The sequence below is a fragment of the Rutilus rutilus genome (assembly GCF_951802725.1).
Source record: "Rutilus rutilus genome assembly, chromosome: 10".
NCBI lineage: Eukaryota > Metazoa > Chordata > Actinopteri > Cypriniformes > Leuciscidae > Rutilus > Rutilus rutilus.
In genome coordinates, this window is record NC_140215.1 from 20,988,266 (window position 1) to 21,014,055 (window position 25,790).

Below are 25,790 nucleotides of genomic sequence, written 5' to 3' on the forward strand. Positions count from 1 at the left end.
GACTTGCCAACTGGAGATTGCTTTAATTTTCCCTTTAATTGTGAAATTTTACACCATGAGCAAGAAAGTGCTTTAGCTGTTTAACAAGTAGCTTCACAAATCTAAGACTTTTAAATATTGGTAAAATTCAAATCATAATTAAATGAACACTTATGCCATTTCTGAGGTTAGCTTTTGTTCAGTCATTTTCGTCTATAATCAGACATATTCTGTTGCCCAGAAAGGAAATATTCAACCAAGGACAACAATGGCTCAGATGATCTATAACCACTCCCATTTACGTATTATCTTATTGACTAGCCTCATTTCTTTAGCTTAGCCAGTCCCATCAGCAGTTGATCTCTTCTCTCTCTCCTAGCTGTGAGGTGCTCCTGCTCACTAGGGATCAGCTCACATATCTCCTAAAGGGGTGATCAAATCTTTATTTTAGTTTACAATGATTACAAAAAAAAAACACACAGAAAAAAACACACAATTGTGGTTATTTGGAACATATGTCTGTTAATAATTGACTTTAGTTTTTCCATACAACAAAATACTATTGATATTGCATACTTTTATAATTCTAGCTGCTGGCTCTCCAGAAAAGTCTGGAACAGGCCCAAAAGTAGTAAGAACCCTCTTCATGCCCTCACTATAGCGCTGGAGATAGTCTTCCATACCTGGACAGAAAAAAAAAACATGGTAAGGATTAAATAAAGATGCGGTTTTCCATTTCAACAATACAGTAGAATCACAGTAGACCATAAAAAAATCTAGTATGATCAAACTCTAAAAACAACATATTACAGAAAGTGTTTAGATCTATTTTAATTCATTCAAATTGGGAATTGAGTCCAAAATGACTCAGCAAATAGATGTTTTCTAGCAGAGTTTTCAAGCATGAATTGAGTAGCTCCTCATTTGAAGGGCATGAGTGCTTTTAGAAGGGTTCTCAGCAGATAAGACGTGCACCAGTGAAAGTTCAGCCACAGTTCTTCCCTTACAGATTCCAAGAACCTGTGCCATTACAGCGAAGGAAGAAACACGGGCGAAACTCTGAATACAGGGGGCTTTATCACCACAGTGAGAGTAGCACCTCACTCACAGTACAAGCAGGCAGGGCTGAGGATAATAATTCATCCGTCATCATCAAATGTTAGTACTGGTGTCACATGGCAAAGCACGTTTCATGGGGGGAGCAGGGTCATCCTACAGATTTCACACTGCCTTCTGATTTTCACCGTCAACATGAGATCTCTTCTAAACACATGCCCATTTACACACTTCTGAACTTGTTTCAGTTTCTTTCACCAATTCTCTCTCTCTCACACACTTATTAAAGTCATGTGAGTTTGTTAATTGACGTGAGTAAATTTCTCTGCCCCAAGCACCACAGCAATTTCTTTTCCATGCATGATGAAAACAAAAACTTCTCAGTGCTTATTTACAAAAGTATCATTATGACATTTAAAAAAAAGAAAGAAAATCCATGGGTTAATAGGTAGCTTGCCTTCTGGTGCATTGAGATGCATGGTTTCAATGGGACCTATAAAAGCGTAACGCATGCCCAGGCCCTCAGACATCACCAGATCAATGTCCTTCACTGAGATCACTCCATCCTGGATGAGAAGAAAGAGAAGTTCATTTGGCAGCTTGCTCTGTATTACACACTTGGATGAAAGACAATGTTTCTAAAAGTGGTTTACTGATGTTCTGATCTTCTAATCCTAAAAGTACAGCTTCCTGCTTAGTAGTTTGTCCAGCCAACAAGGTTTGGTCCACCTGACTGAGAGGAAAACGGAGGTTGCCCCCCTTTTTGTGCCATCTAAAGATTACTAAAGCCGCTCCCACTGTATTGGGTTTCTCTTATCATTTAACTCAGTGTCCTCTGAACAATGGGATGGTATGGCAGAGGGAGGTAAGCGTAGTTGTGCCAGGCTTTGGACCCACTTTGCACTCAGATTACCTGTGGCCACAGATACCTGTTGCCTGACTGTGCTGAAATCAAAGCTTGGATACAGAACGGGCAGTGGGGGACAAGTTTAGGAGGGGACAGGGTGGTCTTTGTTCATTTCCTGCGTGCAACAACGAGGCCGTTATCTCTGTGTCGCCAGGCGGCGGACTGGCTGGGGAAACCGTGAAAAGAGGCCTTTCCTGTACACGGTAATCAACAGGGGCAGCCATTAACTTTCCCAGCTGCTCTACTTTCCAGAGCTGGCTCTCTCTCAAAAGGGCCGCCTGAACTCTGAGACTCATGAGTGGATTTGAGCTGCAAATCTTGTGTGTAGTGCAATGTCCAAACTTTAAAAGTTCCTTACCATAAAAAACAAAAACTCACCTCTGTATGGACAAGACTCTGTATAAGTCTAAATTCTTCATTACATCACTTTAAAAGCTGTGAAAGGCTTGCGAAAATCATAGTGTTGATCAAACAGTTTTTTTTCAGCTAGTAAAAAAAAAAAAAAAAGTGGCCACAGATTTAAGGCCAATTCACACCGCACCGACAGACGGCGACCAACGTGGACAATCAGCAGATTACAGTATGCCACTTCTCAGAGAATCCACAACCTGACAAGCACCGATTCAACATGTTCAATCGATGAAAACAAGCTACGACAGAAGCCATAAGACACTGACAGGGCTGATCCGACAAAACCAGACAGTGTCTGTTTGCGCTGTGTGAATTAGCCTTTAAACTCTGACGTGATGGTTAGATATTTGGGGAAAAATAACAATATGCATAAAACGGCATGCATGCTGGTTTAACTGGTTCATCAACATTTTTTTTAAAAAGCCTTTCAACAGTTCAGAAAGCATATTTTTCTTAAAAGCATTTGCCAACAAGAAGAAAGGAAGATAAGTTTTTGTAAAAGTTAACCCAAAACATGCAATTGTCAGTGACACTAAAACTCTGCAAGAGGACACAGTAATGGGAGGGTCTCTGTAAGGATTTCAGTTCTTACTGTATCTAGATATGAGCCCATGGATTTGTGCTTCAAATGGTACATTGGTGCATTCATTTCTTAACCTACCATTTTTTTTTATGAGATATCATGGCATAATTTTTACATTTGAGACTTGTGATTTCCTTGCAGTCAGAGGGAAAAGTTAAATTTCTTAAAGGGATGGTTCGGAGTAATTTCAACCTAGGGTCCTTTGCACCATGACCTCAAGCCAAACACCCCCCTAGAGGCTTTTTTTCCCTTGGTCGAACATTATTGAAGTTAGAGCTTATTTAGAGATATCAGCCGAATGGCTTAGTGCAGGCGCTAATGGATCCAAGGTTGTATCTCGTAAATTACCCCACTAATAATGCCCAGAATGGTACCAAACTTCTACGGTAGTACAAATAGGTTCTCTACTCATAAAATGAGGCATTTGAAAGTTTGTAAGTACATCAGGAGTTTATTTAAATAACACTTGCCTGATGGCTTATGCTACCGCTAACCCGGACGTTGAGGTCACTTCCGTGATTTGGGAAAAACACGTAAAAGTCCTTTGCAAAACTCACAAGTGTAAGGGAAAAGCTAGTGAATTTAACACTCCATAGAAATATATCCAAAAATGTTTATTATTTTTTCCGAAGTGTTGACAACTTAGTGTTAACTAATAATTGTTGCAAACTGGTACTACCAACAAAATATTATTGCGTTCCTGGAACTGGGCGTCGTTACACTACATCCGTATGCATCGCTTTCTGCCAGGACTTTTACGGCAGACTTTGATTTTCCCAAATCACGGAAGTGACCTCAACGTCCGGGTTAGCGGTAGCATAAGCCATCAGGCAAGTGTTATTTAAATAAACTCCTGATGTACTTACAAACTTTCCAATGCCTCGTTTTATGAGTAAAAAACCTATTTGTACTACTGTAGAAGTTTGGTACCATTCTGGGCATTATTAGTGGGGTAATTTACGAGATACAACCTTGGATCCATTAGCGCCTGCACTAAGCCATTCGGCTGACTTCAATAATGTTCGACCAAGGGAAAAAAAGCCTCTGGGGGGGGGGGGGGGGGGGGGGTTTGACTCGAGGTCATGGTGCAAAGGACCCTAGGTTGAAATTACTCCGAACCATCCCTTTAAGAAATTGAACTTTTCCCTCTGACTGCAAGGAAATCACAAGACTTGGAAAATGTCAAAATTATGTCATGATATCTTGGTAGGTCAAACCAATAAAAAAATTGGTAGGTTAAGAAAATAAATTCCTAACACACACTGTAATATGGACACTGTAAAGAAAAAGTTAACTAATGAGACAGAACACATAAGCTAAAGCATATTGTTGATCCAGACCAATCTTATTAAATGATCTCATCATCAATGACTGCACAATAACACCATGAAGAATAAGAAAAGAAGGAAAATGGTTACAAGGAAGAATACTTAAATGGGGTGTGATGAATAAGATCAATGTGTATATATGCAATACAAATGACATTTTGTCTTCAGCCTCAAGACTTCCTTCAGCACTGCCTCCATTCAGTGGTTATAAACCTCTGAAAGCCGTAAAGCTGTCATGCCAGTCAATCAGGCCCAGTATTAGTATAGCATACCATTTTCAGTGCTGCCATTTTAAAACCAGAATGGATAGCGTCCTTTATTCGACATATACATGCATCTGTGACCAGCTTAAAAGAATAGCAAATTTGACACCAACCAACATCAGTACAAGTGGTTCAACTTTTAACCTCTCAAATGTCGGTCACTGTGATTAAGTCACAGTATGTTCTCAGGTAAGAAAAACACAAGGGCTTTTTTTCAGTAAGGAACCTCTGTTGTGGCTTTAAATAAACATTGAGAGCATTCCTCTGGGATTGAAGAACAGATTTCCAAAGATCAATGGACATTTTCATCTCAAAACGTAAAATCAACATCTAGACCATGTCATTTTAGATGTTATATCTAGTTGACTCAAAAACATAAATCCTGTCATCATTTAGTCATTTGACTTTCTTCTGTTACTGTATTAAAAAAAGTGCAGTCTGAACATTCTGTGAAATATCTTATTTAGAAGACATCATGTACAAAATCATGCAGGCTCAAAACAACATGAGGGTTAGTGAATTATGATTATGATCATGATGATGAATCCTTATAATTATTCTCTAAGACATTAATATAATTGAGCATAAAATCCTTTGGTTAATCAGCATTACTAATGTAAGATAACGGTCTTTATCAAAGGAGCAGACAGGGCCATACTCTCAGTATTCATAAGTACTGCAGCAGTATGTGGCCACCGCCTTCTAAACCCTGGGTTTGTCCATTTTAGCTACACCAATTAACACCCTTCTGGTTTTAATTCAAAAGTCAACTGACGGCCAAATCCCATCACCCATCATCAGAGCAGATCCCTGCATCTAGTAGAAAACCTTCCCAGAAGCTATTAAAGAGGGCCAACTGCCTATTAACTGTTTTTGAAATTAATTTTCACAAGCACAAATTGGTGTGGTGTTTGGGTGTCCACATAATTTTGGCCATGTGTTGTATTATGCGGAATATTTTTTGAATATCTGCCAGAGCATTAACTGGTGTTGTGAACGCAGAAGAGAAGTGAACTTTATCCCAATGTATTTTTTAAAACTCTCCAGGAACCAACAAAGACAGACACATTGTCATTTGGCAACGAAATCACAATTTCAACAAAATGCCTAACACTAACGTCATTAAGTACTCTGTCTAAGCTACAACTAAGGTTAGGATTAATGGTTCTCAAAATGTCTAACTGACCTTTGAAATTTGCCATCATGCATATTAAAACACAATTTCACCACACCTCTTTTACACGATATGTTCACCACATAATTCAGACACAACAACACACCCGCGTATTATGAGTGATGATGCCTCCATAATACACCCTGAACAGAGCAAACTATTTTGTGCTTTTATCTTTAAATGTCAATTACTCGACTGAATAATTAACAGTCGCTCAAAAAAAAAAAAAAGGGAAAAAAAGAAAGAGACAAAGTTCAAAGTAAGATGTCCATTATTTGTTGAAGTCCTTTCTTGACTCTGCTTTTTGTTTTTGCTTGTGGGCAGAGCTCAAAAGGGCTTGGTTTTTAAAGTGGATCACCTCACTCTACCCCATGTTCATTCGATACACTGTAATACAGGTGTACTGTGTATGCAGGACAAAACTACCAGTGTGAGAAAAGATAAGCTGGCTGTTCTAAAAGTTTCTCAAGAGAAACAAAGAAAAGAGACGTTTTTTCCCTTCTCTCAATCGATCATTTTTAAACAGAGTGTGATAAGACAATGAATGTTGCAATGCTCTGTTTTAATAAATACAATAGTCTCTGTTTGTTCCACTAACTTCGTTTCTCTTTCAGTCTAGAGTGTAACAGAGACATACATCAAAATTTACACAGTTCATTTAGGACTTTCCTGTTCAGAGATGAGTAATGAGATTTGACAGCAATATATTTTCCCCACATATGAACAATCTCTTCCTGTAACGTGCTGACACCTTATTGAAGCAATAAACCATAAGAAATGCATTACAATGATTTTACCATGGGTAATCGGGCTTTACCCCATGATTTTACCCTTAACTGTGGTAAGATCACCGTAACGCAGGCCTTAAGTGTCTGCTTTTATAAAATGGCAGCAATAACTATATGACCATTTTAAATTTGTTAAATTAAATGCGAGATTTGAGATTTACAAACAAACAAATAAGTGTGTGTGTGTGTGTAATATATATTTTATACTTTGCATTTATTACATAGGAGAGTGGAGCTTTGAATAGAAAGAAAGAGGGGGAATGGGTTCCGGACATGACTGGGGTCAGAATAACAACAGAAGTTACTTAACATGCTATATGAATTTTGCCAGAGAATAGGTTGAAAGTCAAACAATTAAACAGAATAGCCATAACTGCTATGTAATTTTGTTCCATGACTCAACCAACCTGAACCAGCCTCCAGGACTCGGCTATGATGGCATACTGAACACGGTTCAAAGCGAAACCATCGATTTCCTTCTTGAGGCGCACAGGAGCCTGTCCGACATCCGTCATCAGTGAGTAAGCAACATCCATTACAGCAGGCAGCGTTTCGGGGTGGGGCACAAGTTCCACCAGACGCACATAGTAGGGCGGGTTTACCTGAGAGGTTAAAAACAAGAAGGAAATGACACTAGTATAATTGCCCCTGGGACACAGACAAGACACTGTACCAATGTGTTTACCAGAGCTAGAGATAAGGGCCTACTATGAAGGTCTCTCTGACTAAAATGCCTGACCACAAATGCTTGGCATTTAGGATTAAACATTCACTAAATGCAGGTGAAGGTGAACGATTAGCCTCACAACGCTTTGAAGGGCAACAAGACCAGCAAGGCCTTTCTGCTCATGAGATCAGAGTGGAATTTCCATTGAGCATGGAAGGAATTAAACTGCAGTAATGCCCCTGTGGGCCTGATATATTTCACACCATTCTTCACTACAGGCTGCGAAAAAACAGGGCTGACAAGAAAAACCATGTCCATGTAAATGATGCTTTAAATGCTTTCATTTACGAATGTTCCTCGTCGGTGTAGGAACATTCGAAAATAACAATAATGTTATTAAGGGCAATTGCACAAGATGATCTTTAGGAGGATTTTAGCTGTAGCCATTAACATGACCTAAAGACATTTTTGTCTAGATGTGTTTTATTTTGGATGGAAGATGTTGGGGTTCAAACTAAAGCCGGAATGTGTGCGCTAAAACAAACAAAATCTGGACTTAAGTACACATAAGGAATGTACTGTCAAATACAGTCAATCTGAGTTTTTTTTTTAAATAATCATTTTTCATTATTTCTATTTCAAATTTTTTTTTTTTACATTATCATTTCTTAAAATTTAATAATAAAGCCTAAAAATAAGATTTGACTCGCATTTTCTATGTGGCTTCAACCTTGTGTATGTCTCACATAAAAACTAACCGGATGAGATATGATACATCGAGTTCGGTTCTGGACACGAGAGAACACATTGCTTGGCATCAGGCAGGAAGTGGAGCTGCTGATAATCACGCTTTCTGGGACTAGATTCTCCACCTCAAGGAAGACGGTCTGCTTTGCTTCCAGGTCCTCAAATACACACTCCTTTTTTACAGAAAACACAGAGGACAAGAGCAGCTGAGTGTCAACAGCAACAGCAACAGTTGTAGCAACAGCTTTACAATAAGAGCACAGAGCGAAACAAGGGGGAATACAAGAGCAGAAACAATAAGTGACATGTACATGAATTTTCATTTTGACATTAAGAATAAAAAGAGGGGGGGGGGGGGGGGGGGGGGGGGGGGATGGTTGGATCACAAGCATACAAACCAAACTGCTAAAATAAATGTAATACAAAATAATATGAACATCACTAATACAAGAATGTGCAAATAAAGCAGTATCAGCATATATAAGGACTATATGACATCATTAAATGCTGATGTCATAACGGAGACAAACAGAAACAATCTGCTGTCAATGTATATATAGTACAAAGACAATCCTACCTCATCCATCTTTAAAGGGTTAGTTCACCAAAATGTTTTAATTCTGTCATTAATTAGTCACCCTCATGTCGTTCCACACCAGTGAGACCTTTGTTCACCTTTGGAAGTCAAATTAAGGTATTTTTGATCAAATCTGAGAGCTTTCTGTCCCTCTATTGACAGCCTACACAACTACCACATTCAAGCCCCATAAAGCTAGTAAAGACATCACTAAAAATAATCCATGTGACTCCAGTGGTTTAACCTCAATTATGAAGCGACGCGGGTACATTGTTTGCACAAAAAAACAACAACAGAATTTATCACCTTATTTACAAAAAAATTTACCAGCAACCCAGTAGGGGGAGCACCACAACGCATGCCTGTTGTGTTGACTCGAGCTGACGTAGTTCCGTGAACGCACTTTGGATAATATTATTTGGTAAATAAAGTAGTACATTTAGTTTTTTTGCGCAAACAAAGCACTCACGTCGCTTCATATAATGGATTACTTTAACGAAGTCTTATCTATTGTACTTTGAATGTGGTAGTTGCGTAGACTGTTAATGGAGGGACAGAAAGCTCTCAGATTTCATCAAAAAGTTCTTCATTTGCGTTCCGAAGATGGATGAAAGGCTTACGGGTTTGGAACGACATGAGGGCGAGTAATTAATGACAATTTTCATTTTTGGGTGAACTAACCCTTTAATATACATGTATAAAGCATTTGACTATAGCAAACAGAGGCTTGGCTCCTATGTGTTCAATATATTTTAATAATTAAACCTGGGTGCATTTTCAATAGTTAATCACATTAACTCAACCGAGAGAGCCATCATGGATGCAGCAGTTTCAGAAGTAAAACCACAGACACACTTCGTCTGGTTTCACGTGCTTTGCACTGTGCCAAATCAATTAAATGTGGAATGATGTGACCTCTTTCTTCTCTACACATGAAATACTTGGTACCTTTGATTCATACATACCCTGATACAAGTATTTCATGTGTATTTGTTTATAGTTTATTTGGTAGGGACAGATACACTAAACATATATTATCTTCTCGAAGCAATCCCATGTCAGTATCATGGTGTTTACACCTGTCCCTAGAAGGGCTTTTTATATTAAATATTACACTAGATGGATAAATGAAAAAAAAAAAAAAATAGTGTAGAGAAGAATGTTATCACATTATATTGATCAAATCAATGATTCCACATTTAATTGTTTTGTCACAGTGCAAAGCACGTCAAATACTTTATGATGTTTATCCTCTGTTTCCTTGTGTCGTTTTTTGGTTTGACATAAAGTAAATCTAGAAAGGAAAACAGAAAGGATAAACTATACCTGGACAAAGAAAGCTCCCTCCAGGGCCTGCTGCAAGTCATCATGACTGCTGAGTAAACTCAACTGCTCTGCGGCGCTGAGATTTCCTCTTAGCATTTTGGCTTGCTGAAGCTCCTCAAGCTGTTTCCTGCTCACACAAGAAACACAATATTCAGCAAAAAATTCAACAAAACGTGTACAGGTTCTGCCAAAATACCTATTGTGTCAAAATACAGTGTTTCAGTCATTGTTTATGATTGATAAGATAACGTATCTGATGCAGATAAAGACATGTTGTTGTCTATTGTAAATTATGCCTTTCAAAAAACTCTTGTATTTGCTCCTAATAACTGAAGCAACTCTGCATGCATTACAGAAGATAATTTTTTTTGTGTGCCCTAATCTTTCATTACTGCATTCAAGTCAGGGCATCTAGAGATTCATATCTAGGAGACAGAAGGCTCTACAACTCCCTCTGGTGACAGAAGAGGTGAAACAAGCAAAGAGGGTTTGTTAAATGGATAGTTTACACAAAAATGAAAATTGTCATTACTTCCTCACCTCACCCTCAAATTGTTCCAAACCTGTATGAGTTTCTTTCTTCAGTTGAAAACAAAAGAACCGCCAATTGACTTCCATAGTTGGAAGAAGAAAAGAAAAAAATACTATGGAAGTTAATGGCTACTGTCAACTGGTTACCAACATTCTTTAAAATGTCTTCTTTTTTTACAGGTTTGGAACAACATGGGGGACAATTTTCATTTTTGGGTTAACTAACCCTTTAAACAGATATGGGCCGATAGTAACAAAACTTTCATTTGTACATACTTTAATTGAATTGTTTTTTTGTTTAGTTTTTACATATTATGTACTTTTGACATTTAGTCTATTTAGCTCCCCTGAGCATTGAATTTTATAGTTTGTGCCCTCAAAATGGGTCACGAACCTGCACTGACAAAGGTTGAGCAATGATGGGAGAGAATTTAGGTCAATGGGTCATTTTGACTGAGGGGGTCAATGGTTAAATTTTCTTTCTTGTTTTCCACTGACCTGATCTCTGTGATGGCCCCTGACGCTTGTCCTGGTTTGTTGTCATAGATCTTGACCTTGTATCCTCCACTCAGGAACACCATGGCCCAGGAGCGGCCAATCAGTCCACTTTATGATGTCACATACATAAAAAAAAGGGAGAAGAGACAGCATTGTAAACAAGTCAAATACAAATATAGGTCAAGATTAGTGAAAATCAATGCATTATCTATATCCCAGAATGAGGAACGTGTCTGATAATGCTTCAATAGAACTTCAATTTTGCAATCACCTTTAGTGCATGACAAACATGAATTCACAGATTTAATGACTTTGATGACCATGCATGCAAATCCTGTCAGAATAACCCTGACATTTTTTGTACAAAGCAAATCTACCCAAAAAATGTCAAATGAGCGCAATATGATTCACGTGCTATTCATAGTTTGATTTTTCAGACGCAATTCTGATATGGAGAGATACATATAATTTATAAACACCATCATAGTAGAGTTCAAAGACCACTCAGCTAATCTGTTACTATCATGTCTGCTCAATTTGACAGACTGGCAGTAACTGACAGGTTAACTCTCACCTTCCGACAACAGTAATGATCTTTCCTTTTAATGAACTCATTGCAGTCTCGTTTACAGAAATCAAAAGTTTAACTCAAGCGGATACTTCCCGAGAGCCCAAAATCACCAGACTTCAGGCTATTATCATGTGCCCGTCTGCACGAAGGAAAGGCGGAGCTACGGCGTCTCACACGTGCCTAAATACATCAGGATTTTTGCAGAAGGATAATTCACTGGATTTCAGCCCAGAAGTGTATACGTTTATTTAGAAATACAATGTTAAAAGAAAATATATAAAGACACGAACATAAGCAATGTAACAACGAATATCGAAAATCGCTCGTGTGCAGTTTATGGCAACCCCTCTCTGTATCCTAGCAACCGATGTGTTGTTGCTCAGCTTAGTTAGCAGCGAGCTGTAAGTTAGCTATTGCTGGGCCACAGACACTGAATAGTTCAACTTAATACGGACATTAATTTGCACCTTTCTTCGGTAAGCAAACCGTTCTGTTTACCGGGTAAGTTTAACTATCATAATTCACAACCACAGATGTTGGAAGTTTACTTGTATACGAGATAAGCGGTATGGTCACTCGCTAGCCGTGTAAACGAACGTGTAATTTTGTCAAGAAATGGTTTTAACAGAGGAACTCGCATATTTGTTCAAAATAATGTCTAAAAGTTTCTTGTTTTATATGTGTCCCCACTGTATCAGTCTGGATAAAGTGTCTACATTGTTGCCTGAATGCCTTCTATTCTTAATGCTTATAATTCTCCTGTTTTCCTGGTTTTCCAAATACTAGTGCAGAGTGCCCATGCAAAATCAGTTTTTGTGTGTGTTTTTAGTAATTGTTGGTTCGGTGTGTTTGAGTGCTTATTGTTACAATTAAACAGCAAAAGGCCAGTGACATTTTTATTTGTGCATGGTAGATAGCAAATACTGATACTGACATAATGACATACAATAAATATGGAAAATTGAACTACACGATTGAGGGAGCAGGCTACACTGTGAACTCAGAGAACACGCTATGCTTGAGCAAACAGTTTGTGAATAGGCTACTACAAATGATGCCCGTGAAAGAGACTGTGAACACATTGAATAGGATATGTTTAGTTGGTGAATAGCATTGGCTACTATTACACTAGCGATGACGTTAAGCGCACCAGAATGAAATATAATATTCAGAAGTAAACAGCATAGCTGACTTACAGATTCAGTTAACATCCACAAATGAATAAGCGCGTCGATTCAGGAAGCAGTGCAAAGTGCCCGTGCAAAATCAGTTTTTGTGTGTGTTTTTAGTAATTGTTGGTTTGGTGTATTTGAGTGCTCATTGTTACAATTACACAGCAAAAGTTCAATGACATTTTTATTTGTGCATGGTAGAAATCAAATACTGATACTGACATAATGACATACAATAAATGTGGAAAATTGAACTACATGATTCAGGGAGCAGGCTACACAGTGAACTCCGAGAAAATGCTATGCTTGAGCTCCGCTGCTTTCTTCGACCCTCTCTGTCTCTGGTCCTGGGCTGTGCTCACTCAGTGTGCAGTGTGAGAGGGGGAGTGGCCAGCTGTGCTCACTCAGTGTGCAGTGTGAGAGGGGGAGTGGCCAGCTGTGCTCACTCAGTGTGCAGTGTGAGAGGGGGAGTGGCCAGCTGTGCTCACTCAGTGTGCAGTGTGAGAGGGGGAGTGGCCAGCGGCTAGAGCGGCAAAAGCCAGTGTGTGTTGCTTTTACCGATATATATTTACCGATATCTTTTGCATTTCTAATCCAAACAATATCAAACTTGGGACTGCACTTACTCATGCCCGTAGCAAGACACCTGTCAAGTTTGAAATCCATCGGACTAACGGTTCGAGAGATATGCGAATAACACACACACACACACACACACACACACACACACACACACAGACACACAGACAGAAAGACGTTCCCGTAATTTATAGATAGATATAATATACAGAAGTAAACAGCGTAGGTGACTTACAGATTCAGTTAACATCCACAAATGAATAAGCGCGACGATTCAGGGAGCAGGCTACACAGTGAACTCAACGATTCAGGGAGCAGGCGACGATTCAGGGGGCAGGCTACACAGTGAACTCAACGATTCAGGGAGCAGGCGACGATTCAGGGGGCAGGCTACACAGTGAACTCAACGATTCAGGGAGCAGGCGACGATTCAGGGGGCAGGCTACACAGTGAACTCAACGATTCAGGGAGCAGGCGACGATTCAGGGAGCAGGCTACACAGTGAACTCAACGATTCAGGGAGCAGGCGACGATTCAGGGGGCAGGCTACACAGTGAACTCGATGATTCAGGGAGTTACAGACAGACAGACGTTTCTGTAATTTATAGATAGATAATGTGTCATTTACATCAGAGACTTTTATGAGTTTTGTTTTGTTTTTTTGTTTTTTTCAGATGGAGAACGTGCATCTTGTCCCAGAGGAAGAGGATGATGATTTGTATACAGGCTACAATGATTACAATCCGACTTTTGACTCAGAGGTGCAAAAATACCTTGCATTTATTAAACTAGTGCATAATGCCCGTGCAAAATCAGTTTTTGTGTGTGTTTTTAGTAATTGTTGGTTTGGTGTGTTTGAGTGCTCATTGTTACAATTACACAGCAAAAGTTCAGTGAAATTATTTTTATTTGTGCATGGTAGAATGCACACAGTGAACAGAAAACGCTATGCTTGAGCAAACAGTTTGTGAAAAGGCAACTACAAATGATGCCCGTGAAAAAGACTGTGAACGCATTGAATAGGATATGTTTAGTTGGTGAATAGCATAGGCTACTATTACACAGTATAGCGAATGCGATAACGTTAAGCGCACCAGAATGAAATATAATATCCAGAAGTAAACAGCATAGCTGACTTATAGATTCAGTTAACATCCACAAATGAATAAGCGCGTCGATTCAGGAAGCAGTGCAAAGTGCCTGTGCAAAATCAGTTTTTGTGAGCTGATTGCCGTCAAAAAAGTTCAGAAGATATTTCTTAGCGATGGCTGATTCCAACAGTTTCAATATGATAAAAAATAACTTTTATATTGATTCAATGGATTAATTGCATTTTGAAAAAAAAAAAGTGTCATGAATTTATTGCATTTTTTGGGGGAAATTATTGCATTTTTGGAGAAAAAAAGATTTGAATTTGTTATGTTATTATAACCTAAAGATGCTATGTGAAAGTTTGAAACAGAAAATAGTGGTTTTCATCTTGCCACTTTCTTGGTAAAGAAAACACATTTTTACTCAAATTAATCAAAATGGATTTATCACGTTCTGGAACCAAACTATAATATTCAGAAGTAAACAGTGTAGCTGACTGAGTGTTTATTTTTAAACCACAACACACTTCTTGGGGCTTCTTTGACCGATACAACCCTCTAATGTCAGAATGTTTATTTTTAAACCACAACCTTATAAAAATGATATATTTAACGATATCTTTTGCATTTCTCATCCAAACAACATCAAACTTGGCACTGCACTTACTCATGCCCGTGGCAAGACACCTGTCGAATTTGAAATCCATCGGACTAACGGTTCGAGAGATATGCGGTTAACAGACACACACACACACAGACAGACAGACAGACAGACAGACAGACGTTTCTGTAATTTATAGATAGACTAGTGCAAAAAATGCCCGTGCAAAATCAGTTTTTGTGTGTGTTTTTAGTAATTGTTGGTTTGGTGAGTGCTCATTGTTACAATTACACAGCAAAAGTTCAGTGACATTTTTATTTGTGCATGGTAGAAAGCACACAGTGAACTCCGAGAAAAAGTTATGCTTGAGCAAACAGTTTGTGAATAGGCAACTACAAATGATGCCCGTGAAAGAGACTGTGAACGCATTGAATAGGATATGTTTAGTTGGTGAATAGCATAGGCTACTATTACACAGTAGCGATAGCGTTAAGCGCACCAGAATGAAATATAATATTCAGAAGTAAACAGCATAGCTGACTTACAGATTCAGTTTACAACCACAAATGAATAAGCGCCTCGATTCAGGGAGCAGTGCAAAGTGCCTGTGCAAAATCAGTTTTTGTGTGTTTTATTATAAGCGTGTCGATTCAGGGAGCAGTGCAAAGTGCCCGTGCAAAATCAGTTTTTGTGTGTGTTTTTAGTAATTGTTGGTTTCTTGGTAAAGAAAACACATTTTTACTCAAATTAATCAAAATGGATTTATCACGTTTTGGAACCAAACTATAATATTCAGAAGTAAACAGTGTAGCTGACTGAGTGTTTATGTCAGAATGTTTATTTTTAAACCACAACCTTCTTGGGGCTTCTTTGACCGATGTTTATTTTTAAACCACAACCTTCTAAAAATGATATATTTAATGATATCTTTTGCATTTCTCATCCAAACAACGTCAAACTTGGCACTGCACTTACTCTTGCCCGTAGCGGGACACCTGTCGAGTTTGAAATCCATCGGACTAACGGTTCAAGAGATATGCGGTTAACAGACACACACACAGACTGACAAACACACAGACACACAGACAGACAGACGTTTCTGTAATTTATAGATAGATAGATAGATAGATAGATAGATGTCATCACTTGAATGTCATGCAATGATCATTTTCCTGTCCCTGTAGGATCTTCACAACGATGTGGCCTTTCAGCAGGCCGTCAGGACGAGTCATGGCAGAAGACCACCAGTAAGTGAATAGCATCTGCTGCCAAAGGTGCTGTATGGAAGCACAGGCACATCAGCACACACCCAAATTTCATTCATAATAGACACTACATTTGTTTAATGAATATTTTTAGATGACCGCAAAATATCCTGGCACTGCTATTGGAGGGCGACCGATTGGAACAGCCTATGGGGTGAGAAGAACTTATGGATTTACACTACTACATTTCTGACTCAAAATAAAATAGCTTTTTAAGCTAGCGTGATAGAATGTTAGAATGTATTATGTCTTATAATCAGGAAGAAAGCTGTAAGGATAGGAAAGGTCATTGACCTTTGGTGAGAGGATTGAGACAGGATTGGTCATTGGTGAGAGAATATACAGTCAGAATCAAGATAATCAAATATTGGGAAAATGAACTCGTATGGAACTTGGATATAGAAATAGACTATATTGAGAAATGGACTGTATTTCATGCTTCAATAAGGGATTTCGAGGCTGAGTTTGTGAGTAAAGTAAGTTGATTCTATTTGTTATTTCCTCTTATGTCTATATTTCTGATGTTAATATTCCAGTCTCGGATGCCTGTTGGCACTGCAATGGGAAGACCTATGACTGGAGCTGTTCAGGTGGGACACAATTTCTTGTTTATTTTCTCTTTATGTTATATGCAGTGAAATTTTATTTGTTTTCTTTTTTTTGTGTGTGTGTTGTACAGGACGGTGCGGCTCGTCCTATGACTGCAGTGCGGGCAGCAGGATATTCTTCATCTATAGCTAGAGGTGCTTTCACACAAGAAACCCTCTTGCACATGTGCTGTCCAGGCACTCTATGTTTAACTGTCTCATAATGATATTGAATAAATACATTTTAACTTCTGAGATTAACTTCCTTTTGAATTCGCAGGCTCAGTGTTTGATCCACTGGGACAATCAAAAGGACCAGCCCCTCCATTAGAGAGACAGAACGAAGACACGTATGCGTCCGTCTGTTTTCATAGCGCTTGACAAGCCATTGACAAGTTTTGTTTACTAGATCCCCCTTGAAATCTATAGTTTTACTTGGAGACGGACACAAATTTTTGGTTTAATTGTTTGTTTTCTTGTTCAGTCCAGAGGAAAAGATAAAGATCCTGGAAAAGAAGGTGAATGATTTGATAGAGGAGAGCTGTCTCGCTCATGCTCATGGGGATCTTCAGCTGGTGGGTATAGCTTGGTATAACTGCTATACGTGGTTTTAAAGATTTTAAAGGATGAATATTTAGATGCTGAATTATCTTTTTTTCTACAGTCTCTAGAGAAAGCCAAAGAGGCGGGCAGGAAGGAAAGGGCTCTGGTGAGACAGAGAGAACAAACAGGCACTGCAGACCACATCAATCTGGATCTGACCTACTCTGTGAGTTCATTGCTCCATATAAAATACATATCTTGACTAAAAACTCTGAAATTTCACATGTTTTATTTATGCTTTGTTCAGGTATTGTTTAATTTAGCAAACCAATATGCCAGTAATGACATGTACACTGAGGCTTTGAACACATACCAAGTCATTGTGAAGAACAAAATGTTCAATAATGCCGGTGAGCGAATTGCAAATATTATTTAAAATATCTTAATCCAAATTCAACTCCCTTTGATGTAAACGTGTTTCTAATTTTAGGTTTTCTGTAACCACTTTCCCTACTATAGGTCGATTGAAAGTAAACATGGCAAATATCTATTTCAAGCAAAAGAATTACACAAAAGCTATCAAATTTTACCGCATGGCTTTGGATCAGATCTCAAATGCCCACAATTCAATGAGGTCAGTACTTAGTTCAGTACGTTTGTTGTGTGAACTGCGTATTTGAATTGCACCCTTCAATTTATTCAGGTTGTTAGCAATTTGGCAGGATTTTCAATATGTAACTTTCCCTTATTGTATAGGATCAAGATCATGCAGAACATTGGAGTTGTGTTCATACATATGGGCCAGTACTCAGATGCCATCACATCCTTTGAGTACATCATGAGTGATAATCCCAACATAAAGACAGGCTTCAACCTCATCCTGTGCTACTATGCCATCGGAGACCGTGAGAGGATGAAGAAAGCTTTTCAAAAACTCATTTGCGTGCCCCTCGGTGTTGATGATGAAGACAAGTATATCCCTGCAAATGTGAGTGTATCGTTAAAATCCTTGTTAGTCATACATTTAAACTGAATTATATCAAATCTTTTTTACATTTCAGGATGACCCTCATGCAAACATGGTGATTGAGGCAATAAAGAATGATAAGCTTCACCAAATGGAAAGGGATAGGTATTATAATGTATTACACATTCTGTTGGATCTATTATACTGTCTACAGCTTGGCATTTATTAATCTCCACATATTACATTTCAGTGTATCTGCATCGTCTTCCATCATTTTGTTTTGTTTTTCCTTCTAGGAAAGCACTTGCAGAAAAATACATTATGACCTCAGCCAAGCTTATTGCTCCAGCCATTGAGTCGTCATTTGCAGCTGGGTTTGACTGGTAAGTAGGTTATACTATCATTCAAAAGTTTGGAGTCATTAAGATTTCTCAGAAAGGATGCATTAAGTTAATCAAACGTGACAATAAAGACATTTATAATGTTACAAAATATTTTTATTTTTCAAATGAATGCTGTTCTTTTTATTCAAAGAATCCTGAAGAAATATATCACAGTTGTATGAAAAATGCATAATCACAAAAATATTAAGCAGAAGAATATTGATAATAATAAGATTTTTTTCTTAGAATGATTTCTGAAGGATCATGTGACACTAAGTACTGGTGTAATGGCTGCTGAAAATTCAGCTTTACCATAATAGGAATACATTTTAAAACATTAAAATTATAATTCATAATATTACTGTAAATTACTGTATTTTTAACAGATAAGAGATTTCTTTCAAAAACATTAAAACGTCTTACCAACCCCGAACTTTTAAATGGCAGTGTAAGTTTTCCACAAGAGGGCGTTGAATCCCATCACATTCCTTTAACAATAGTATTTATTTGAAATAGTTATTATTCATCCATCTTTTTTTAGGTGTGTGGACATGGTAAAGGGTTCACAATACGTGGAGCTGGCAAATGACTTGGAGATCAATAAAGCTATTACATACTTAAGACAGAGGGACTTCAAACAGGTAGATCTGACCCTGAGACACACTCAAATTGCATTGCATTTGACATATTACCACAGAAGAGAGCCATTTTGCTCTATGTCTGTGTGGAACCCTTGTTTCTGTCTTTTAACACTTTTCACATTCAATGGTCCATTTTATTTTGTTTTCTTGCCTGTCCATCTGCATGAATCTTGAGGCTGAGGTATGTTTTTATTTTTGGAGAACCTGTGTGTTTCTGCAGTAGGCCCTGTATTTGTGTGCTGATATTGTGTTGTGCTGCCTTGCTTCTCTCATTTCATGTAGCAGCAAGTGTATTATTCAAAGAAATTATCTATTTATGTCACTCATTTCCTTGAAGTCACTGCGAACACTATGAATATGCTTAACCACTTATTTTGTTTCCAGGCAGTGGAGACGCTAAAGATGTTTGAGAAGAAGGACAGTCGGGTAAAAAGTGCTGCTGCCACTAATCTGTCTTTTCTCTACTTTTTGGTGAGTACAGAGCTATAAAGCTTTGACATTAAAGAACTGGAAATGGCTGTGTTTATCACATTGTGTTAATAAGGTTCTCAGATATGCTTAATAAGATATGCTCTTGTTTTGCTGCTTTTGTGCCTTCTCCAGGAAAAAGATTATGACCAGGCTGACCGCTATGCTGAGCTAGCCATGAGCGCCGACCGCTACAACCCTGCTGCCCTCATTAACAAAGGCAACACAGTGTTTGTGAAAGAGGACTATGAGAAAGCAGCAGAGTTTTATAAGGAGGCTCTTCGCAATGACTCGTCCTGTACTGAAGCTCTCTATAACTTAGGTCTGCCATTACAAATATGACATCCTAAGGGTTACGCTGCATGAGATTATACGTGCTTTAACCTTTCTACATTTACAATGTTTTAGCTGAGACCAAGACTATGTATTAATAATGTAAGTCCTTTTAAAGCAGAAATCTCTGTATGATTGCAGGTTTGACCTATAAAAGGTTGGGTAGGCTGGAGGAAGCCTTGGATTGCTTCCTCAAACTGCACGCTATCCTTAGAAACAGTGCTCAGGTCATGTACCAGCTGGCTAATTTGTATCCTTCCATTAAACATCAGCATTCAAAATTTGAATTTCAGTTGCCAAGAAATATCATGACATAAGTATGATGAGTGCTTGTTAAGAGTCATATTCCTTAAGCAGCTTTAGATATGAGATGTTGGAGGACCCTCATCAGGCCATTGAGTGGCTGATGCAGCTCACCAGTGTGACCCCCACAGATGCCCAGGTGCTGGCCAAACTGGGAGACCTCTATGACAATGAAGGAGACAAATCTCAGGCCTTCCAGTACTATTATGAGGTAAAAAAACATTTTCCCTAAAACCACCACTTAACATGACATGTCATTAGTCACGTCTCAAGTGATGTGGTTTGAATAAAATAAATGCAGGACTTTTTTTGTCATCATACATTTATACATTCATTTTTCAAATAAATAGCTGTATTTTAAACTGTTTAAATGTAACTAATATATAATAATGATAAATTAAATCTCAAATTAAATATTTAACTATATTTAAAATATATGAGCACCTATGCATGTCTTGCTTTCTTTAGATAACAGTTAAATATCATTAAATAAAAATATAATTAAATATAATTTTATAAAATAAAATGTATTTAAAGAAAGCAAGACATGCATAGGTGGCAATCATATAGATCGCAGTCTAGATTTTAGTGGATATTTAAAAATAATATTCTATATAATTTATGGATTACAGTTATTATGATTGTTGTTTATTACAAAACTTAATTTTACTATATAAAAAATAATGTATGTTTTTTATTTCAGTCGTACAGGTATTTTCCCTCAAACATTAGTGTCATTGAATGGTTGGGAGCATATTACATCGACACCCAGTTCTGCGAGAAAGCTATTCAGTACTTTGAGAGAGCTACCCTTATTCAGTAAGTTACTAAATATCATATGTATTTATCATGAATATTCTGCATGTATTTGGAGATATTTATATTAATGATGTATCATGAATTTCAGACCAACACAGGTCAAGTGGCAGCTGATGGTGGCTAGCTGTTACAGGAGAAGTGGTATGAACTTGACAATACTAATACATTTAATAAGTTTAGCCATAAGCTGTCATCTCAGTGCCTTCAGGGTCATGATTTATGTTTTTCATTTGTTTTCAGGGAATTATCAAAAGGCACTCGAGACCTACAAGGACATTCATCGGAAATTTCCTGAAAATGTTGAATGTAATGTGCTCAACACAACAGTGTTTTTCCCCTTTGATTCTTTGTGCTTATCTAGTAGCTTTGCATCTCATGCCATTCATTATCTATCGGGCAGGTCTACGCTTCCTGGTCAGGCTGTGCACTGATATGGGACTAAAAGAGGTGCAGGATTATGCCACCAAACTGAAGAAAGTTGAAAAAATGAAGGAGATCAGAGAGCAGGTACCCTGTTTATATTTGGGCCTCTTTAGCTTCCTTAAAGGAAAGAAAATAGAAGAGTGAACAAAAAACACACATAACTGTCTAGACTAGAGGGATAATAAGCGACTGTCTCTAAATCAAGTGTGTGGAGTTTCATATTTTAGAGTTTAAAACTAAAAGAGAGAGAGAGATTACTTGGATTTCTTCTTCACCTGTTCCTTTTGCCAGTAAACCTATGTGTTGGTCTATATATAAAATATTTGAGCACATTCCCTGAATTCAGAGCTGGAGAAATGGCAAGTATTTGACAGCCTGCTGTTATTCCCACACACAGAGGGTGAGATCTGGGAGGGAGAGCAGTGCTCGAGGGCGCAGGGAAGGCAGCGCTGGCAGTGGTGAGTGGACCGTTTTAACTCAACCTCATCGATTAAACTTTGAAATAAAATACTGCTCATTAACTCAATACATGCTTCTTACTTGAATTTTTCCATCAACCTCAACCTGTCATCCGCCTCTCTTGGTAAACAGGAAATACATCAAACCTTACACACACTCCCCCTAAGAAACCCAGCGGTATGACTGTAACTGCCCTAATATAGTGACTTAGTGGAGACTGCTAGTCCTGTGATGTTCAAAAAGAATATGCATGTGCCTTAGACACGTGCTTTTCCTTTAGTACTAAACTAAATCACATGATTTAGAGATTTGAAATCTAACAGTTTCCCTTTAGATTTTGGTTTATTTTAAGTTTATAGTCTAGAAATAAAATTTTTTTTTCTTCACTTCTCATTTGGGATATCAGATGTGGATCTCATATCAGGTGATGTTCAGTTGTCAGCTTCAGGCAGTGCTGGGTTTAAAGGTCATGCAGTACACTAATTTTCAAACAAGTGACTGTTATCATCAGCCTTTTACTGCATCTCACCTCTCTCTTCTTCTAATATTTTATTTTCACGTCGTCACTTTAGGAAGCGGCACAAACCCCAAAAAGCCCAGTGGTATGATCACTACCTGCTTTATGTAGAATAATTCAGACATGATATAAAGCTACTTTATTATTATGGTCGGTTTTTATAAGGGATTTGATTTGGGTTCTTCAATTCATTTAGTCATAATTCCCATTTCTGTGGAAAATAAGCCAGATAAAGGACATACACTGTCATTCAAAAGTTTGGATTGGTAAGATTTTTCATGTTTCAAGTCTCTTAAACTCAAGACTGCATTTATTTGATCAAAAATACAGTTAACAGTAATATTGTGAAATATTATTACAATTTAAAATAACTGTTTTCTGTTTTAATTTTAATATTAATATTTAGTCATTTATTTCTATGATGCGAAGCTGAATTGTCAGCATCATTACTCCAGTCTTCCGTGTCACATGATCCTTCAGAAATCATTCTAACATGATGATTTGCTGCCCAACAGACATTTCTCACAATTTGAAAACCGGTGTGCCGCTTAATGTTTTTGTTGGAACCTTTTTCAAGGATTCTTTGATAAATAGAAAGTTCAAAAGTAACGTTTTTCTTTGAAATAGCAATCTTTCGTAACATTATAAATATCTTTGCTGTCACTTCTGATCAATTTGATGCGTTCTTGCTGATTAAAAGTTTTTCAAATTTCTCTCGAAAAAATCTTTCTGACTCAAAACATTTGAATGGTTGTTTATGTGTAATTTATTTACAGCCAGTCAGACAGCATATGATCACATTCATGAAATCGCTAATTTTGACAGTAATAAGACAGAACTTAATTTCTTCTTCACAGAAAGCGTTTTCTTTTCCTGCATTCTTTGTCAGCTTCATCTTCGTTTTGTTAGTAATCTGTTGTTCTCTTTTATTGTTTATCTCTGTTATTCTGTTCATGGCTATGCACCTGAAAGGGAGCAGCTCAAGCCCCATCAATACCCCTCCTCTGAGAGCCAGTGGTATGACTACACTCATTACAGAATTACATTAGAGGACGAGATCACACACTTCACCTGTATGACTATTACAACGAGCATGATAGATGCAGCTCAGGAATAAACTGCTGCTGCTGCACGCTTTGTTACAGATGTCATTCATTCCTCACATTCAGCCCTGTAGTCGTAACTGAACTCAACACATAATGCTAGGTTTACCACTTTATTCACAAAAAAATGGTGCAACCCAATTTTTAGGCCTCACTCAGCTCTCAACTCTCTGTACAGCCTTTCCACTGTCTCTTCAGAGATCTGTCTTCTTCTTTTTCCTTTCTTTTCCTTGCAGTTTCTCGCTCTGAAGCTAAGTATAGTCCTGTGCTGCAGCAGGGCAGAGGTATGTACTCTATTTCACTGTGCACTTTAGATGATCAGTCCTCTGGATGATTAAAAACCAAAAAAACATAGCTTCATGGAAAACTTAAACTTGCTTTGTCCATGTATCAAAATGATGTTTTAATGCCTGAAGTTTCCCCATCATGATACAGCATCCAAGGACGTATTTTCAATCACAGCACGACAGAAAACAAACATGTGCTGAAAGCCCGAGGATGTCCTTTTTGCCAAAACCACTAATCCCAGGGAATATCCCGCTCTCACTGTCTGACAGAGTGTTTCCAGCACCTCCTTTCTGTTTGCAAAGCACAGAGTGCAAATAAACCAGTGAAATATTTCACAAGTACACTCCTGAACAACACTATCCCGGTATTAGTGCGCTTGATACATCAACAGTTTTTACTATTACTTGCCATTTTGGATGCATGAACTGATGTCACATTAAAGATGTTTTTTATGAATACAAATACTCTGAAGCAGTTTTTATTTAGCTTTTTGTTTTTGTGCTAAATGTTTGAGCTTGATTCTGGCATGATTCCTCAGTTAGGTGGACAGGTCATTTTAATGCCTTTGAGTTTTGTCGCTGGGACGTTTTAAGATCTCAAAGTTACCTGCCTGCCAGACTCCGGTCCCACATCTGTCCCTCAGTGCTCTGTTCCTGTCATCACAGCCGAAATGTGAAATGCAGCTGTGTGCCGCTGTCTTTGTGCAACACAAATGCTTTCAATTATGCTATTCATATGAACTCAATTTAATTAGGAGTCTAGTTGCACATAGGCTTTGCTTCAAGTGCACGCTGGAGCTGTTGCTTTTCTTGCTTTTCTTGCTTTTTTGTTGTTGTTTTCCAGTGTTCGAACACAGCAAGGCTTGCATTGTTGATGGTGGCAACTTAAATGCAAATGCCCTTTTCCCCCTTCTGTTCAGACACTACTGTAAAATAACACTCATTCCAGAAATTTTTCCAAGTCCAACATGTGGATGTGTTTTCTCAGACAGTGGACAAAGCAACCATGGCACCAGCGCCAAGGGTGAGAGGCTTAGCGTTAAACTGAAAACTCTTCCCGGGTCCAATGAGCCGTATGAGGCCAGCACTCAGCAGGAAATAGGTGAGAAACAACTTTGGTCTTTATTTTTAAGGAGGTTCTTGTCACTGTGGCTCCAATACACGATCAAATAAAGATAAAATTCTGGTAGAATAATTACTTTTTCACCAAACAAACCAGGCTTGGCGTTTTGCATTCCTTTAGCTCAAACAGTAGAGCATGGACCTAGCAAATGCCAATGCATCTGCCAAATGATGACAAATTATTATTACATTCCCTTAATCAAATAATTAAGTTACCTTTTTTCTGGCTGATTTATATTATAGAAAAGAGTTTTCTCATTCATGTAAAGGGAAAAATGATTCTGGTCTGGTCTGTACTTATTAAAACTTAGTGCTCCCATTGTATTCATCACTTTAGATGCATCTTATGCCGATCCGTTGGGGCCTCAAATGCAGAGACCAAAAACAGCAGCAAGGAAACGCACAGAGGAAGATGAGTTTGCTGATGAAGAGCTGGGAGATGACTTACTGCCTGAGTGATGTGTGCAACAGAGAACATCTAATGTATATCCAGATACTAAATTTGTCTGCATTTTCAGCTCAACTATAGCACTGAAGCTTACAAATATTTCATTATTACTTAATTAAATCCTTCATTATGCTTTACTATATTTTATAATAGCAATGCATTGTATATATATATATATTTGCTTTTAGGAAAAAATGGTTATCTTATTTCATCCATTTTGTGCATTAAAATGTAAAGAGTTATGACTACACCATAAAACCTGGATAACATGAA

General features: G+C 38.0%; 2 protein-coding genes across 4 annotated transcripts; one reads left to right on the top strand and one right to left on the bottom strand.

Moving 5' to 3' along the window:
- cryl1 (crystallin, lambda 1) lies at positions 1-11,562 on the bottom strand. The gene is made up of 8 exons (XM_084421207.1): positions 11,410-11,562; positions 10,836-10,943; positions 9,807-9,933; positions 7,915-8,076; positions 6,897-7,091; positions 1,493-1,601; positions 556-662; positions 1-401 (listed from the first exon to the last, which is right to left on the bottom strand). Exons 1-8 carry the CDS (start codon positions 11,448-11,450, stop codon positions 303-305), a joined length of 948 nt encoding a protein of 315 aa, XP_084277333.1. The 5' UTR covers positions 11,451-11,562; the 3' UTR covers positions 1-302.
- ift88 (intraflagellar transport 88 homolog) lies at positions 11,560-25,788 on the top strand. Of its 3 annotated transcripts, none has more exons than XM_084421204.1 (28): positions 11,560-11,907; positions 13,832-13,918; positions 16,034-16,096; positions 16,209-16,268; positions 16,651-16,704; positions 16,794-16,857; positions 16,982-17,051; positions 17,186-17,276; positions 17,366-17,470; positions 17,552-17,654; positions 17,764-17,878; positions 18,001-18,232; positions 18,306-18,376; positions 18,508-18,594; positions 19,136-19,235; positions 19,620-19,706; positions 19,839-20,025; positions 20,178-20,286; positions 20,400-20,550; positions 21,043-21,158; positions 21,247-21,299; positions 21,399-21,464; positions 21,559-21,665; positions 21,979-22,039; positions 23,530-23,574; positions 23,897-23,944; positions 24,936-25,049; positions 25,407-25,657. In XM_084421204.1, exons 2-28 carry the CDS (start codon positions 13,832-13,834, stop codon positions 25,526-25,528), a joined length of 2,568 nt encoding a protein of 855 aa, XP_084277330.1. In that variant the 5' UTR covers positions 11,560-11,907; the 3' UTR covers positions 25,529-25,657. The 3 variants fall into 3 exon arrangements, with proteins under 3 accessions (XP_084277330.1, XP_084277332.1, XP_084277331.1); XM_084421205.1 differs by having other exon boundaries at positions 11,583-11,882; XM_084421206.1 differs by lacking the exons at positions 23,530-23,574; positions 23,897-23,944 and having other exon boundaries at positions 25,407-25,788.
- The last annotated feature ends 2 nt before the right edge of the window (positions 25,789-25,790 follow it).